Source organism: Choristoneura fumiferana, chromosome 5, assembly GCF_025370935.1.
Source record: "Choristoneura fumiferana chromosome 5, NRCan_CFum_1, whole genome shotgun sequence".
Classification (NCBI taxonomy): Eukaryota; Metazoa; Arthropoda; class Insecta; order Lepidoptera; family Tortricidae; genus Choristoneura; species Choristoneura fumiferana.
Genome location: NC_133476.1, coordinates 15,768,033 through 15,785,228, shown reverse-complemented (window position 1 = coordinate 15,785,228; position 17,196 = coordinate 15,768,033). Strand labels below are relative to the sequence as shown.

The 17,196-nt window shown below is 35.4% G+C and overlaps 1 protein-coding gene across 5 annotated transcripts in view; it reads right to left on the bottom strand.

Moving 5' to 3' along the window:
* Rab26 (RAS oncogene family member Rab26) overlaps nucleotides 1-17,196 on the bottom strand; it is a 123,624-nt gene that overhangs the window by 72,582 nt on the left and 33,846 nt on the right. For 3 of the 5 annotated variants that reach the window (XM_074088145.1, XM_074088149.1, XM_074088143.1), the window contains one exon: nucleotides 13,794-13,904. In XM_074088145.1, the coding sequence (XP_073944246.1) occupies nucleotides 13,794-13,904 (111 nt within the window). Of the gene's footprint in view, nucleotides 1-9,722; nucleotides 9,791-10,240; nucleotides 10,360-13,793; nucleotides 13,905-17,196 lie in introns of those variants that run through there. The other 2 variants (XM_074088147.1, XM_074088146.1) reach the window with 2 other exon arrangements.

Here is a 17,196-nt window from a genome sequence, read left to right as displayed (position 1 = left end):
TACCTACATTTATTTAACGCCATAAAAACAAACCCCAGTCCCCACTCAGCATAAGCAAGCCAAGCCTAGCCAAGCATTCACATAAACAATACGTATTATATCAAACATATTCTAAAAATAATAATATACGATACAATCTAAGACGTATTTAGTGAAGGACAAAATGACGATTGGGTAGTTCTACGAGCGTTTGAACCGCTATCAGTTTCCTGTCGTTTATACCTACTGAAGAAATGAAAGGATTTTATAAAACGATAACACAATTATAATTGTCGACAGGAAATTGATAACGGTTTGAAAAGCTCGTAAAACCACAGAATAACTAATAGTACTACCGTAAAACAACCCAATTATAGATTCAAAAAAATTTTACTCCGTTATTTCACATCGCTTTGCTGAATATTCAAGTTAAAGAAAGGGATGCATACTCTTGCTATTCACGCGAACGACAGAGATGCAGTAACAAGACGGCCCAAAGTACCCACATTCTATTTAAAGGGAGGATAAGCTTAAGCACATACTCGTACATTTGGATCTCAGGGCCGGAGAAGAGTAAATCTTTTACATTGTACCAAAGATCCTTTCGGAAGCCTTGACGGTTCCATTGTGACTGGTAATACCATGGCGTTACACTTTTGGTCAGCTCTTACGTTTTTAGAGTTTCGTACCCGTAGGGTGACATATGGAATCATCTTATTACTAAGCCCGTCCGTTGCATCAGCCGTATTTGTCACAGTCACAGGGTTTTATACTCAAGAGCCGTAATAGATAGCTGAAATATTTTACATATATTTTTCCCGCAACTTCGTTTGAGTAGGTACCTAGTATTTTAAGTAAATTTACGACTAAACTGACGTGATTCATGCCATTTCGACTAATAATCCAAGATAAAACTCTAATAAAAAACCAACAACTTACGTGTTAAACTAAAATTATGCATCCCGCTTGTGACCTAATTTCGCAAAATTTGTTCTTAGTGCACCCTTCTAATCATCAAATAATATGACAGCTAGCTAATCAGTTATATTAAAAAAAAAAACTCTTTCGTTATCTATCCTGCTAGGACTTGTTAAATTCAATTAAAACAAAAATATATGTAAATCTCTTTTATTTCTAAAAATCTCTTCTTAATGCACCTCTATGACCTTCAAGGAAGAAGGTATATCTGGCAAAGTTTAGGTATTTAGTTCATGAGATAGGCAGTGCGTTGTCTAAATAAGTCTGTGTAAGAAAAATTATCTTTATTCCCGTGGGAATTTTTTAACTACATAAACGCCACAAGCCTCTTTTACCTAATAATAGTCACGGAGATAGAGCGACACTGAATCAAGAATACAAATCCCTTTTAATCCCATTTAAGTGGAAATTTGTCACACCTCTGTGAAACTCAAGAAATAAGTCTGCGAAAGTATCTCTAGGGCTCTATAGTAGTTTAAGATTTGTCATTAATTTATTTTCCTTGCAAAAGTTAGACTTTCGTATAAAAAAGTAGTTGGACAGCTGCGTAATTTAACACGATAGAAAAACGTTCTACTCCACTTTTTGATCACTCCGGAAAAATAGCGTTTACACTATAAAATTGGATTTTAGAGAGCGTTTGATTAAAACCTGAAATCGAAGTTTACAAACAGAATGGAAGGGTTAGCAAGTATTGCGTTCGTCAGAAAAACAAATTTCCTGTGAAGGATTTGCGTTAATAGATTATTGAATGTACTATTAGGGTGAATTGCAAAAAAATTGTACATAGACTTTATTTAGGCTTGCTAAGTTAGTCGTACAAACTTTTGTAACACAAAGGAATCAATTAAGTTTTCCTTCTTAACTAAAGCCCTTAACTATTATGTACAATTGTTTCGCAATTCACCCATTGATGACTTCTGAACTAAAACTCGATAAAAAGCGTTTTCCCAGAGATAAGACCAAGCTAGATCGATTTTTCACCCCGAAAACTCGTTTAAAGGTATTTATTAGATATCCTACTAACTAATATTATTATTTATAAACATGAAAGTGTGTTGGGATAGATGGGTGTAAGGATGGATTGATGTTTGTTACTCTTTCACGATAAAATGGACCTTATAGGCCAAAGGTAATAATGACTTATCATCTTGATCTATCAATTTAAGCACTGATGCAACCCAAACGTGGTTATTGAGTTACATTTTATACTCGATGCCATTTTCCGCGCCCTTTTCAATCAAAGCGTTCGATGAGTTCGAGATTTATGACTATCAGTATTATTCAGTCTCAGCTGCGGATTGAATTCTTTCATGCAATTTAAGGATATCGAGATTTTCAATTTGTTACCGATTGGCAAAGTTAATTTTCCTAAAACTGATAAAACTTCTAATAAACCCAATGGCTTAGCCATGTTCGAATATACGGAGGCCAGTTCACTTAGAGCGATTAATCAAGATGCCCATGAAAATATTATCTACTTATATTTATTCAAAAGCAGTAACAATCCACGTTTTTGAAAGACGAGTGACACGTTAGAAAAACACATCAACATTTATCCAGCCTTTCAAAGTTAAAATATCTTTTCTCAAACATGACATGAAAATATTGACGTTGTGTTACAAATAATAGGCTGAGAAGTATCGCGCTGCAGGCGCTGTGACTCGCCTGCCTGCGCGCGGTCACTAGCGGCCTGCAAAGAGATTTCATACAACTTTGACGAGCAGCTGATAATAAACTATTGTATCTTAGATTATTTACACTAAAAAGCGTGAAAAAAAAATATAACAAAAAAATTAAACCGGCTACAAAAAACATTAAAATATTTTTCTGCCAGTCTGAAGTCGGTCGGTGCCACAGCACGAGCCAGCAGGAGTGATTGAAGCCCAATATAAAGTGCGTAGGTGAGGTAGATGACTATAGGTCCACTCCTGCTGGCTCGTGCTAAGGCACCGAACGACTCATACTGGTAGAAAATTATTTTCATGGTTTTTTGTAGTCGCTTAAATTTTCTGTATAATTTTTTTATATACTTATAGCTCTTTCGTAAAGACCATCATTGCCAAGAAGAATGCGAAGCAAGAAACTCGGCAGAAAGTTTTTTTTTCAAAACAAACTACTTATTAGGTACAATTCTCTTAACTATAATATTTTTTAAAACGCTCTAACGTTATTTAACGGCACAAGTTTAGTTACTCCATTCTGAAGCATTTTAAATAGTTAAGAGTGAGAACCTAAAAATGTTAATTTTTCCGTGCAGTAGGTACACATGTATTGAGCTCTGACCGTTCATTCGTCTGTTTGAGTTGTACCGCCCATGGGAAATTTACAAAAAATGTATTAAAAAGAAAAATCTTATCCTATTAATATTATAAAGGTGAAAGTTTGTGAGTGAGTGAGTGAGTAAGTGAGTATATTTGTTACTTCTTCACGCTGAAACTAAAATAATAAATAAATAAATAAATTAAATATTTGGTCTTTAGTTTCTCTTCATAAATTTGCGAGAAGTTATACAGGTTACGTTTCGTGAAATATTGCTGTGTTGTTGTAAATGTTTATTGTACAAATGGCTAGTTTTTGTATTTTTGTTGTTACTCTCTTTTGCTATTAATAAAAAGTATCCTAGACGTCAAGCTATCTGCATACCAAATCCAGATCTGCGCAGTCGTTTTAGCGTGCAAGAGTAACAAACATACAGACAGACATACTCTCGAAATTTCACATTTACTCCCCACAGATTTTAGCCCCGCATCTTAGAAGCCAACTTTTTCAAAACTGAAAACATTTATAATAATTTACATCCACACTTTAAGTAGCCCCAAATTAGCTGTTGATTAAATCGTCACCTAATTAACTCGGAAGATTGCGGCGAAACAAATTCCAGTTTAGCGGGAGTTAGCGAAAACAATCAAACTTTAGCAGCGGAACCACCCGTCTGACCACTGGGTGACGGAATTCTTCGTTTTTGCAATACGAGTAATTTTTTTTAAATGTTATTATTCGCCATTTTCAGAAACATGATCTATATATTCGATGTTGTTTTAAAATGTTTTCCTTCACAATGAAAATTACCCTGTGTGTAAATCTTATCATGTCTTAAATGCAATGTATAGGTAAATAAATAAAAAATCTTTGTCTCTATATCCTACTTATGATATATGTATACCGGGGGGCGGGGCTGTAACAGGGGCAAAAAAATTAAAGCACATGTTCTGCTACTCAAATGGAACTACTTTAGTTCTGCAACTCTCAAAAATTAAGTAATTTTATCATTATATGTTTATTCCAAACAAATTAAATGGTATTTCAATGTACGGCATCCAATAGCCTAAATGACATCGTCTGTCACGTAACAAAATGCCGGATTTCGCAATACATTGCTTGTCCAAACATTAAACTTTAAACTGTAATAAAAATCAAAATACAAGTTATTTTCAAAAGTTCTAGAACTAAATTAGCTCAAGATTAGCCCACCTTGTATAATAGGTATACCAAAGTTCAACTCAATCTTGCAAGACTTGACCCATACACACATACATACAGTGCAAGTTAAAAATAAGCTTGTAAAAAGCACAACGCGCACTTTTTGCAAGAAAACTAATCGCGGAAGTTCTACTAACTGTGTACACGGCTCTCATAATTAAAAAGGTGGTGTAGCTCTTTGCCCGATGCTTTATACGGATAACGCTGGAAACTTTTAATTTTCTGCAGAGTAACTTGTTGTTAACAACGAGCAGATAATTATGCTGCCTTATTATTTTATAATTAGAAAGCCCGTTAGTTTTTGGCATAAAAGTATAAAGCTTTTTAAAAAGCCGAAAAATTGTAAAACTGAAGTGGCAGATGATGGCCGATGGGGTCAGAAGGTTCTCAAATGGTGTCCACGGACCGGGAGACAAGCTGTCGGAAGATGGAGCGACGACCTGGTTAGATCTGGTAAGATCGCGGGATCGCGGTGGACGTGGAAAGGGATGTCTTTCGGCTGACATGATGTTGATGATGATGAAAGCTTTTTAGTATATTTTTAGATATAGGATAGACGCGCCAAAAAACAAGTAGGAACCTTTATTTGTGTGGTCTTGTATCTTTCTGTCTGCTTATCAAGACTTTTTTACGTAGGATAGGAACGCGTAGGTATCTTACTTGTTGATTTTAGGTATGTAGGTATCAACAAGTAGTTAGGTGGCATAGTGTGGTAAACAATAGGTTTGTATTGTCCGTATTGAAAAGATAGTAATTAGTACGTGTAAAACCTTCAAGAATAATGCAAAACCGTGAAGCTATATAGATAGTATTTTGTTGCACAAGTGTTTACACCAAGAAATCTACAATGGCGTCTATAAAAATGGGTGCCAAAATGTGCTTTCCTCCCTAGTTATGCGAGCCATCTACTAATTTCTTTAATCAAAAGAAATAGTAAGGTATAGCGCAGTTCATCATAAAATTCAAATTTCAAAAACCTTTTCCACGCAAGCGGAGAAAAAGCGCTTTTCCAAGCTGATTTCGAAGGAGAAAAACAGCTTTTTCGAGAGGTGAAAAGGTTTTTGACAGAAATATCATTTAGCTGGCTGGAATGATTAAACCACGACTTTTATTTGTTTGGTAATAAACGTTAGAAAATACTTTTTTCGTCTTACGTATACTTTCACTTGGTGACCTTTCCCTTACTGTACTACCTAGACGTGAATGACGAGTCGCAGACGCAATAAATGTGTCATAAATAACATAAGAAAAGCGATCAAGACGCGTCGTGACCGTGACGTCATCGGGTCATAAAATATGAACTAAATGTTGGGAATCTGTAATGGATTACTCAGTTTGTGTATTAATGGAGTCGCTTAATGCGAAGAGAGCAGTTTCGTTGAAAATAATAAATACAAAAAAATATAATGAAAAGCCTTCCTTTCCTTGAGGATGGTCTTGTTTCTTCAGTTTAAATACAAACAAGACCAAATGGATGCCCTTCAAAACAAAACAAAAAACACTTTAATTTGTATTCAATACAGCCGAATTATTTTAATAACTGGGGTAAAAAATAGGTGCAGAAAAATATAAAATTATAAAATGTGAACGAAAATTCATTTCATAGTGGGTACTTTTTTAGAGAATTCAATGATTTATCCAGAAGAAGTTCCTTGACTCTGCGTCCAAACACATTTGATCGAACACTTATTTTTAAGTCCGCGTGTAGACGTTCAAAAAGCTTAAGCGTAAGTGTGAACGAGTCTTAAGACGTCAATACTATGCCTACAGCCTTTACTAGGTATTCGAGCGGACATCCCTCCTCTAATGGCTGTCACAGAAGCCACAGTGCTACTGTTATCCGATTTACATATCGAGTGCTACGCTTTGTGAGACACAAGAGCCATTCGCAGACTGATTAGAGGTACATGATGGCCGTAATGGAAAGAAATCGAAGTGAGAGGATGCCTCGGTCGGCATCTTCTTGAGGTTACATAAAAAGGATGGCATTATTTTCCATCATACTTGCTTAGCAATGTCGTAGCATGCCAGCTAACGATTGCAATCCCATAAATAAAAGCCAAAGGCCTTTTTATGCTTAAAAATTTCAAAATTATTTGATACTTATTTTGTGAGTAAACCCGTTCGAACGTACCTTCCCCAAAACACGATTTACCTAAAAAAACAGCATAAGAAAAAGCAGCCCAGGCATTATAATATATTTTTCATCTCTCCTGTTCGGAAAGTTTAATTTTCATGGATATAATAGCCGGGTGGAAAATTGCGTTTTCATCTCTAGGGTGGAAAGTATTTTTTTTATATATTTACGATTAGCCGTGGAGTAGAAGATAATTGAGTTACGTAAATGACGCTTTTTTTTCACGTTTCGGCCTGGCCATCTAGATGCACGTGGTGACCAAGGACCTTATATACCTACAACACTGGAGGTTGAACGCCGAACATCCGTTTAAAGCAAGAAATTTGACTTTTATTATGTCACGAATATATTCCATCTCTTTCTTTAGTTAGGTTAAGAAAGAGATGGAAGTCATTCTTGAAATGTGAAAGAAAGAGATGAAATATATAAATAAGTAACCAAGGTCAAACTTCTTCGTTTTCGTTCGGCGTTCAACCTCCAGTTTTGTATTATAAGCTCCTTGGTCGTGTCGTGACCAACTTGATTTTTTTATAGTCGGACGTGGCAAGTGGCCAGTGCGAAATGGTTGGAGGTAGGTAGTATTTTAATTTCCTCACAGTCGAAATGAAAAATAGAGTGTCTAACTTGGGTGAAATTACCCATTTCCCCTCGAACTATTGGCGCTCGAACGAAATCTCGGGTGAAATGGGTCACTTTCCACCCTTGGTTATCAATCTATTATATAACTAGTTAGTTAACATCTAACTACCGGATTTTAAAGTAAAATAACAAATATTTCAAATATGTAACGTTAAATATTATATTGTGACACCCTTCCCGTACATGAGGACCATGCGCATACGCATACGGGCGCATTTTTTAGGCGAAGATGACGTGCGTTTCGTGAAAGTGCAAAACGCTGGAACTTCTCAAAAAAGTAGTATCTAAATATAAAGTAGCTAGTAAAAGTGACTGATTTACGCGCGTAAACTCGCGTTTACTGCGCATTGTCTGCGCCAAATTATACTCCGTGTGTATAGGCCTTAAATACATTGGGTATAAAATATTTGTAAATAAATATTAAAATTAGAATACGTTATCCTCATAGCCGTACTATTATTTATTCTGTGGCCGGGCTAACAACCTTGTTATAAAATAAATCAATATTTGCATAAGACTTCCTTCAGTGGGTACAGGCGTACCCACTAAAATAATGTTTGCCCCTTTAATTACATACATTGAAAACTAGCTCGTGCCCGCGATACCGTCTGTGTAGAATTTATTTATCGCCATCTCGCGGAAACTAATTTTCAAGATAAAACTGTCCCTATGTCCATTCAAGGGCAAATAGCAATCCGTTTCCATCCGTCCCGTTCCGTAGAACAAGGTTACCGACATAGCCCGAAGAATTGCGAATCTGAGGTCGCAGTGGGCGGGGCACGTTGCTCGCAGGACAGATGGCCGATGGGGTCTGAGGGTTCTCGAATGGCGTCCGCGGACCGGGAGACGAGCTGCCGGTAGGCCTCCAACAAGATGGAGCGACGACCTGGTTAAGATCGCGCGATCGCGGTAAATGCGGAAAGCATAGGACCGGTTTGAGTGGAGCGCCTTGGGGGAAGCAGTGGATGTCTTTCGGCTGACATGATGATGATGAATCCGTTTCTGCGTGGGGTCGCAGTTCTAACCTATCCTAACCTAACTACTTTGCTGGTAGCTCTTCGACTTTATTAGGCCACTCACGCTAACCTTACCTAACTTACTTTACTTTCAGCAATTCGTTTATATGTGGGGTCGCAGTTCTAAGCTAACCTATTTCAATCGTTATATATATCGATAAGAAGTTTATCGACAAAACGACACCGTTAAAGTTTGTGCTAAATTGAGCGATTAAAATTAAATTCGTATAAAGGTGCGGATGGATATAGGCCAATTATAAATTTAATCGCTTTTCTTGAGAAAGGTAAAGAAGTACTTATTGTTATTTAAATTAATTAAAACGTTCTGCATTTGAAAGCGGGGAATATGCTTTGCTGTTTGGGGCTGTACCTATGTTTGTTTTGTTTTTAATTAAATCATTTGTACTAATGGAATGGAAAGGATAATTGGTTACAGTATATTTTAAAGATGATCTAATGTGATGGCTAACATTGTGTGTAACATAATAAAAATGATTTTAATAAAAAAAACCATATTTTTGTAAGCATATTTTTTCAAGACTATCTACATTATTATATTACAGTACTTTTCACGTCAATTTAAGTACTGGAAGAGGGTTAAATTCATTTGCAAGATTAGAAGCAACCAACAAAAATCAGTTAGTAATACTTTATTAACGTCCCAATCATCGACACCTACCCAATATTTGACTATTTCGCCTACTTATTAGAAAAATAAGAAAACAAACAACGATATAATCATGTTTTGTAAACTATATTAATGGTATCTATGATTCCTACGTTAGAGTGTTAATTGATCAACCAATTACTTTTATGAAAACGGTGACAGCTTTTGACTCGGAAGAAACACGCGTCAGTTTTCTGAAGTGATTCGCTAAGGATTTTGTGTAGTTAACTTAAATTTGTGTGCTGTAAACCTCCTTTACTTGGTATGGTTTAGTTATAACTAGTAGCCAAATGTACTAAGTATATATTCTGTATACTTACCTATAGTGATAAAAACTCGTTTAGTTTACCATTTCATAGGCGGCATGTCAAGCACTGAGAAGTACAAAATTTCTTCGATATCTAGTTGTTGACATTTACGTTGGCGGTTACTCTATGAAAAGCATTTTGAAACATATTTTATAGTAAGATGAAAACATTGATTGAGCCTAACTAACTAGTTAATAAATTTCTATCAGTCGTTTCAGTAACCTTCGATAAGGGTGTCGCAATGACTGTTTCACTATGGAGCCTATTGGAGACCCAAGAGCGTTTTTAGATTAACCGAACCGATATCGGATCATATTTCATACATTTTACTTGCCCCGATATCGGTAACGGCGTCCGATAGGGATATCGGATCCGATAATCTGGCTCACTATTACAAAATGTGTCAAATACTAGAACACTAAATAAAAAAAATCGAATTCAACCACTATGAAATTTATGACATGATATTATTCAATGTTATAACGACAAAATGTTCAACGTGTTGAAATACCTACCTGTGTAGTGGATAGGACTGCCAATTTTGCGAAGTTATTCGACCAAACGCTTGATTTTCCGTTTAAACCTGTTAACCATTCGGACATTTACCTTGAAACAATTGTAAAACCTTTGTTTTAATTAAATTAATTAATTGTTAAACAGGCGACAAAAAATTATCGTTATTTCTACAGTAATAAAAAAGAGCAATAAATCGCGTCCTAAAAAAATTTGTTATTGAACATATGGTATAAAAATATTGAAATAATAAGTAACTGAAAATATTATTGATTTCATTCTTCAGTGTTGCCTTTCAGGACTAGGTACATGAATTCCGTGGATTAATTTTGCAAATGCTTTGGGTTGGCAAAAAGGTTCCTGGAAAACCACAGGATATAATCCCCTAATAAAAAAAACTTAAGCTCTGTTGTGCCTTCAAAAATCAGGTAAAATGTACCTACAACCGTAGTTCATTTATTAAGAAAAAAACTAGCCACTGATTAAAAAAAAAACAAATCGCGATAGTGCAGGCTCAAACCATCATACATAACTATCTGGCCGGTAACAATTCAGCGACGAATTCAAAAAAACAATCGCACACCACTTCGTTCGAAATTTTAATCCGTGGCGCGAGAATCCCGGGGTGCGCGCGGCGGCTCGTCCTGCCGCGAACTGAACTGAGTCCTGATTCCCGGAGCGATCCCGCCCTCGACACGGTTAATGTGTCAATGTCAATTTATTGTGTATCAATTTGTTGCAATTTTGGTACAAGGTTTTGTGATTGAAATCAGTTTTCGAGGCAGTGCAGTATCGTATATCATTATCGCAACAGTACCTATTTTTGAAACCACATCACTTGTACGGGAAAATTCTATTAAATAAATGTACGGAATTTGAAATACGATTATATCTAATATAGAAAATAACAGTTTTTTTTAAACTAGTCCAATTAAATGTGTCGTATAATATGTGTATTTTTGATTTCTGTTAACTTCATGGAAACAATCAACAGGTCAAATATGGAAGTTGATTTCTCCAGGACACTAGTTACACTACTAGTTACTCAAAATCATCAAGAACATAAATATTCGTCTGATCTGAATAAATTGCCGATAGCAACTCATTTGAAAGCCAAAACACAAATATTGTTGGATATTGATACTTACTATATAGCTTTTATTTCTTATAGTCTTTGTCCTGTCCCTTTGTTACTTAAAGGTCTGTTTTTGACGCATTTAAAGAAATGGAGTATGTATATATAAGACAGTATACTCAGCTCACTCAAAATTACCTATTCCTGCATACATTTGAGGGCCAGATTTATGCCGCTCAGTATATTTATTCCTGCAGACAGAAAGGCAGATTAGACAGCAAATGTTAAGTGAGCACTTTTTCATCTACTTATTTCTTTTGAAACCCGAAAAGGTCTTCGGGAACATTTTAACGTTTTTTATTTTATTTGCTTTTATGGTATATTTAAGTAGTGATATATTATATATAATGTAGTATTGCTGTAGTATCTAGACAATTGGCGGATACAGGTCTTAAATTTATTATGTTTTAACAATAATAATCTATCATAACCAATTCTTCCGAGAAATAATATTAATGGATTCTTAAATATAGCTCTTTAAATACAATATTTGACAACTTCTGAATTTTCTATATCTAATACTCGTTTATTATTATGAAAATATAGATATACATACAATGTTTAGCAGAGGAAAAATAATTTTGTTAAAAATTGGATTTATAGTGATTTTTTGAAAAAAAATATGTATTTGTCTCTTTCTAAAACGATTTTCTCTGAACAGTAGATACGATATGGCGCTACTTGCTAGTGACGTCACCTGCAAGTATACTTTTCTATGATTAAGCTTGAATTTTAAAACTTTATAACTCTGTTACATGTAAAGGTAGCTTATAAATTGTTTTTCTGTTAGATAACATGCATTGTCTAGCTTTATGTTATAAAGTAAATAAATATAATTATAACTAAGGATTGCCCTCTTGTTCTGAGAGGAGGCCTGTGCCCAGCAGTGGGACGCATATAGGCTGGGATGATAACTAAGGATATAGATTAAGAACAGAGTTAGAGAGCTAATTTTTTCTGCCAGTGCCAACAAAATGTTATGCAGTTTGACAGATAATTTATTCAAAAAAGTGTAAGTATTCTGTGTATTTGAGAAAAAAATAGTAAAGCGCCATACCTATAAAAAAAAATCGTTAGGGTAACGTTAAATATTATACGTTAAAACCTTCTCTAATTACACTACAGCGTAAAAACAAGACTGAAATTTTATTACTTATAACGAATAATTACATCAACATTATCTCATTAGAACTTGGTAGGTAACTTCGCCGTTTTTCGCTACTTGGAGCGGAAACTTTTTAATATTCTTAAATTCCGCCGTCGATTTGTTGAGGCTACAAAGGCTTCGTAATTATCTGATATTTCAAACTGAATTATTTGAGGTTTCTCTTTAGCTTTAAGATTATGGATTTATGGATATTGATGGACAATTTTAACAATAAATTACCTAGAGATTCGGTAATTCGGAGATGGGGAGTTTTTTTTTATACGTTGCCATACCAATTCACGAGTTTCGTTGCTTAAATTAAAAATAAAATTCAATATTTACTAGCCTTCTTCTTTCCTACCCTTTCAGAACTGGTCAATGCAACTATGCGGCTCCCAAGATTCACTTTTCTCCGCACTATCCTATCCATACTATGTGGAAGGGCCAATTTGAATTTTAAGAACCACACAACTATATTGACCAGTTCTAAAAGGGTTAATACCTGAACAAGAGCACATTGACAAAGACCAGAAACGATAAACTGACTCTGGGATTCTTCATCATTCTGTGACAATGCGCTTCACTATTACGGCAAACCGAGCGCTGTCATACACGGCGACAATACGTTTTTTTACCCGACTGCCCAAAGGAGGGTTATGTTTTTCGAACGTATTTAAGATAGTTATTAACCCCCGACGAAAAAAGAGGGGTGTTATAAGTTTGACCGCTATGTGTGTCTGTGTATCTGTATGTCTGTATGTCTGTGTGTGTGTGTGTGTGTGTGTGTATGTGTGTGTGTGTGTGTGTGTGTGTGTGTCTGTCTGTCTGTGGCACTGTAGCTCTTAAACGGGTGGACCGATTTGAATACCTTTTTATTTGATAGCAGATTATCTAGCGATGGTTCTTAGCCATGTTTTATCAAAATCGGTTCAGCCGTTAGCCGTTAGCCGTGTTAGGTTATTTCGAAACTTTTACGGGTATCCCGTGAAACCATATCGAATTATTAATTTGGATATATTAATGACACATTAATTGGACATATTAATTTACGTTTTGATATCGGTTCATAGCACTTAAGCTTTCGTCTGGTTACAGTTTGAGGTAGTATCAAAAATAGACGCTGTATAACGATGCAAAGGCTAGCGAAGAAACGCTAGTAATTCATAATAAATATGTTTGCTCTGATTCAACATGGTTCGCAGCTTAGACTGCATGTAATAACGACGGGCAGTCTAATAAGTCTTTTCATTTCGCAAAGCTATAATACGAAAATGAAATCCTTAGCAATCAGCTTCTAGACACAATCAGACTTTAATATGTCTTGAATCATAATAAACTATGCTTGCAGGTTTTACGGTAAAAATATGCGGTGAAGAAAATATGCCTTTGTTTACTTTTTTCATATTGTAGTGTAGTAGTTAGTATGATAGCAAAAAGCGTTTTAGAAATAGCGTTATTTTTTATTTAGCTCTAGAGCCCGATATAAATAAATGTATTTTAAATTAATTTTATTAAATAATTTGAAATACATTACTTAGGTACCTATTTAAAATGTCTCTAACTCTGGTCAAAAATCCCGAGTAAGGTTACTTTTCATAAAGATGAATTTAAATTGTTTTATCCTGGAGTTTTAAATCGTAAATCAGTAATTTTTCCGTTCGTATTCTGACGTTTGCTATGAGGTTTTGAGCATAGGTTAGAAATACCCTAATCAAAGTAATCAATCAATAAGTTGTATTCATCCTTGTCCAGAGTGTAGAGGCACGTTGTAGGTAAGTATCAAGAACTCACCGTGAAACCAATGCCGACTGTGGCCGAAAAGTTCCCGGCCTGAAACTTGCCTGTCTCGAACTGAACGAGCAATGAAGTCTTGCCGACACCACTGTCACCAAGTAGAATGGTCTGGAAAAATAATAAAAAAATTAAACCGCCGAGAAAGTGAAAAGCAAAAAGCTGTTTGGTAAAATGTTTTTATTTTATACTTTTTTCCCACTCTTGTGGTATTTTTTTCCAAATTTATATAATACCACAGAATATATAATAGTACTAATGTACAGAATGGCCACGCTCCGCCCCGCACCGGTTCTAGTTACCCCACCCCTCAAGCGCAGATTGCAGGAAAACCACAGGAAAGCAGTCGGGTGCGCGACGCGATGTATTGCGGCCGCACGGCACTAAGTTTGAGAAATCGTAACGGTACCCTACCTACTTCCTTTTTCTAAATAAATAGTGATTTCTGAAATTAACGCGATTAATACATGAAATAACTACCTACCGAATGATTCTTTTAAGTTTGAAGACGTTTGTATATCTATTGTAATTGAAAATAATAATGCTTAAAATACGCAGACAGACACATTTTAAGTAGGTTTAAATAGGTTTAAATAAATCGAGGATATTCTGGCAGAACCGGATAAGTGCACAATATTTATTTTTTATACGGTTTTGCTAGATAAATAAAGCAGAAAACATTGAGGATGCCTATGTATGTAGCTTAAAAAAAATGTACTTAATTTGTTTTGCCAGAATACCCTCGAAATAGGTAAGATTAACGATTAAATTTATTTGCACATATCTAAGCCATACCTATATATGAGTACCTTTAAATGTCATTGGTAGCACTTATAGTACCTACTATACGGTTTTGCAATAGTCAGCCCTGTGCAGCTTACGCACACATTGACGCGTGTACAGACGTCGTCGTGCCTATGTAGATTCAAGAACGCGTATTTTTTACGGCGTGGCCGCCCTGTGATAATACCCTATCCAATAAAAAAATAATTATGAAAATCGGACTACTCTGTAAAAAGTTATGCCTTGGTCATACATTACAATCAGTGACTGAACAATCAATCATCCCCTGTTTTCCTACCCTTAGGGTAGGAATATTTTTCCAAATTTAAATGAGACCACCCTTGTGGTATACGCTTTCCAATAATTTCACAATATGCCTAGGAATTTCGTGATTTGGCGGATTTTACGATCGGCCGACGACATATATTATTAAGAAAATATAGATGTAGGTACAAACAATGTCTGGCGAAGAGAAAACTTAATTTTTTGAAAAATCTATATACCTGTCTCTTTCTCAAACGCTTTTCTCTATGCAGCAAGTATGGCGCTACTTGCGTGTGACGTCACACGCAAGTATGTTTGTCTCTGTCTAATCTTGAATTTCAAAACTTCATAACTTTGTTATTTGTAAAGGTAGCTTAAAAATTGTTTCTCAATTCAATAACAGGCATTGTGAAGTTATAATTTACAAAATTATATTAAAAATAGTCAAATACTGTATTGAGAGGATTTGCACCCATCTATCTAATGATTAAAAATATTTTATACCAAGTATATAAAAAAAATGCGATTCAGCCGCAAAATTCGTAGCCAAACTTTATTTACGAGTACGTATTTTAGGTACATCAGGTAGGTATGCCAGGCATCGGTATGGTCGACACGACGTGAATTACATCATAATCCGTCGAGCCAACTCCGATCAATTAGGGTTCGCCGTATCGCTCCAACGAACGATTTGTTTCACCGTGCAGTATGCAAGCTGAGTTTTATGCAACAGCAAGCTAGCTGGTGCTGTAGGTTTTTTCGAATCGGTGGTAGATTTTATGATATGCATACCTTCAAATAACAGGCTTATGAAGCACTTGCTAAAAAATTGAATGAAAATATTTTGTCTTTGACTTTTTTTTTCTTTAGTTAGAGTTTAGGATGTCAGAGTAAATTACACTTTTTTTTAAATATTCTGTGAAATACAAGCTCCCATGGTTAGTTCAACAACCTGCGTTCCACTGCAGGGAACAAACGGGCTCAGTGTGGATTGGGAACTTCTCACAAACCTTTTAATTGATTTACAGGCATGTGCAGGTATCCTCACGACAAAATAAAAATAAATAAAAGATTATTTCACAAAGCCAAAAATATATCATAACAAAATACAATGAAAGAAACAGATAAAACATAATTTGTGAAGAGGTAAAGGACTCAGCAGAGCTGCTGGTTTTCAATCTTCACCTTGAAGAAGGAAATAGTGTGGCTGACAATAAGCTAAACACTACCTAAATCAAACGAACGATTGTTTCATTCACCGTAAAGGTCGTGGTGAATTTTAAAGCGCTCGGTTGCTTTATGCGATAAATGCTAAACGCAATGCGTTCGACGCACATCTAGTCTAACCAATCACAATCCACTCAATCCAATTACCATACATGCGTTTGCCGCTGCGCTCACCGCGTAAGACAATGTTTGGTAATTAAATTATCAGATGCGAACTGATGTGCGTCAAACGTATTGCGTTTAACGCTGCGTTTATCGCATAAAACAACCTAGCGCTTAAACGCAATTTCGAACCCGGACTATCAGCTTGTAAGGCTAGTTTAAACCGCTACCACATATATATTTCCAAAATCAATCACGATGTAAAATATCAATGAATGATGGACAAAACAATTTTCCATGTCGGCTCGGCGCATATTGGATTTCAAAATGACGAAAAGATGTAAAATCAATTTTTTATCGACTTTTACCACAACCTTTGGGCTTCGAAAAAGGTATTCCAACAAGCATTTTGCAGGCCGTCAAAAAAACATGCTCCCTGTTCGACCAAATAAAGCAAGGATAAAAAAAGCCCTTCGATCGACAAACGAGGGTAAACAGTGTTTTGCATTTTGTTTGAATTTTGTGTTATAAAATAACGGTGACTTTATTTACATTTAATAAATCTCTAGTAAAGACTACGAATACATCTGTATTAATTTGGCTATTTTTTAACGTAAATTATTTGATTAAATGAATATAAAAAATGTACAGTCGAGTTCATAAACATGTGAGCAAACATTTTATCAATAATATTTGAACACGACTCTATTGTTAAGAGCGTAGAAGCGTGTTCAGATATTATTGATCCAATTTTTGCTCACAAGTAAATGAACTCGACTGTACATGCAGGCTATTCCGAGGTATTAAAACGTAAATCTAAACGTATATCTTCCGTTTATTATTAATGTTTATGTTGCTCTAAGTGTGTTAATAAAGGCTTATTCTGTTCTATTCTATTCTATTCTAAATCAGTCATTTCTCCGTTAATACTGTGGCCTTTGGTATGAGGCTTAGTACATTGGTAAGAAATACCCCAAATAAACAGGCAGAAATACGAAGTATTTTATTGAATTTGTAGTTGCTTTCA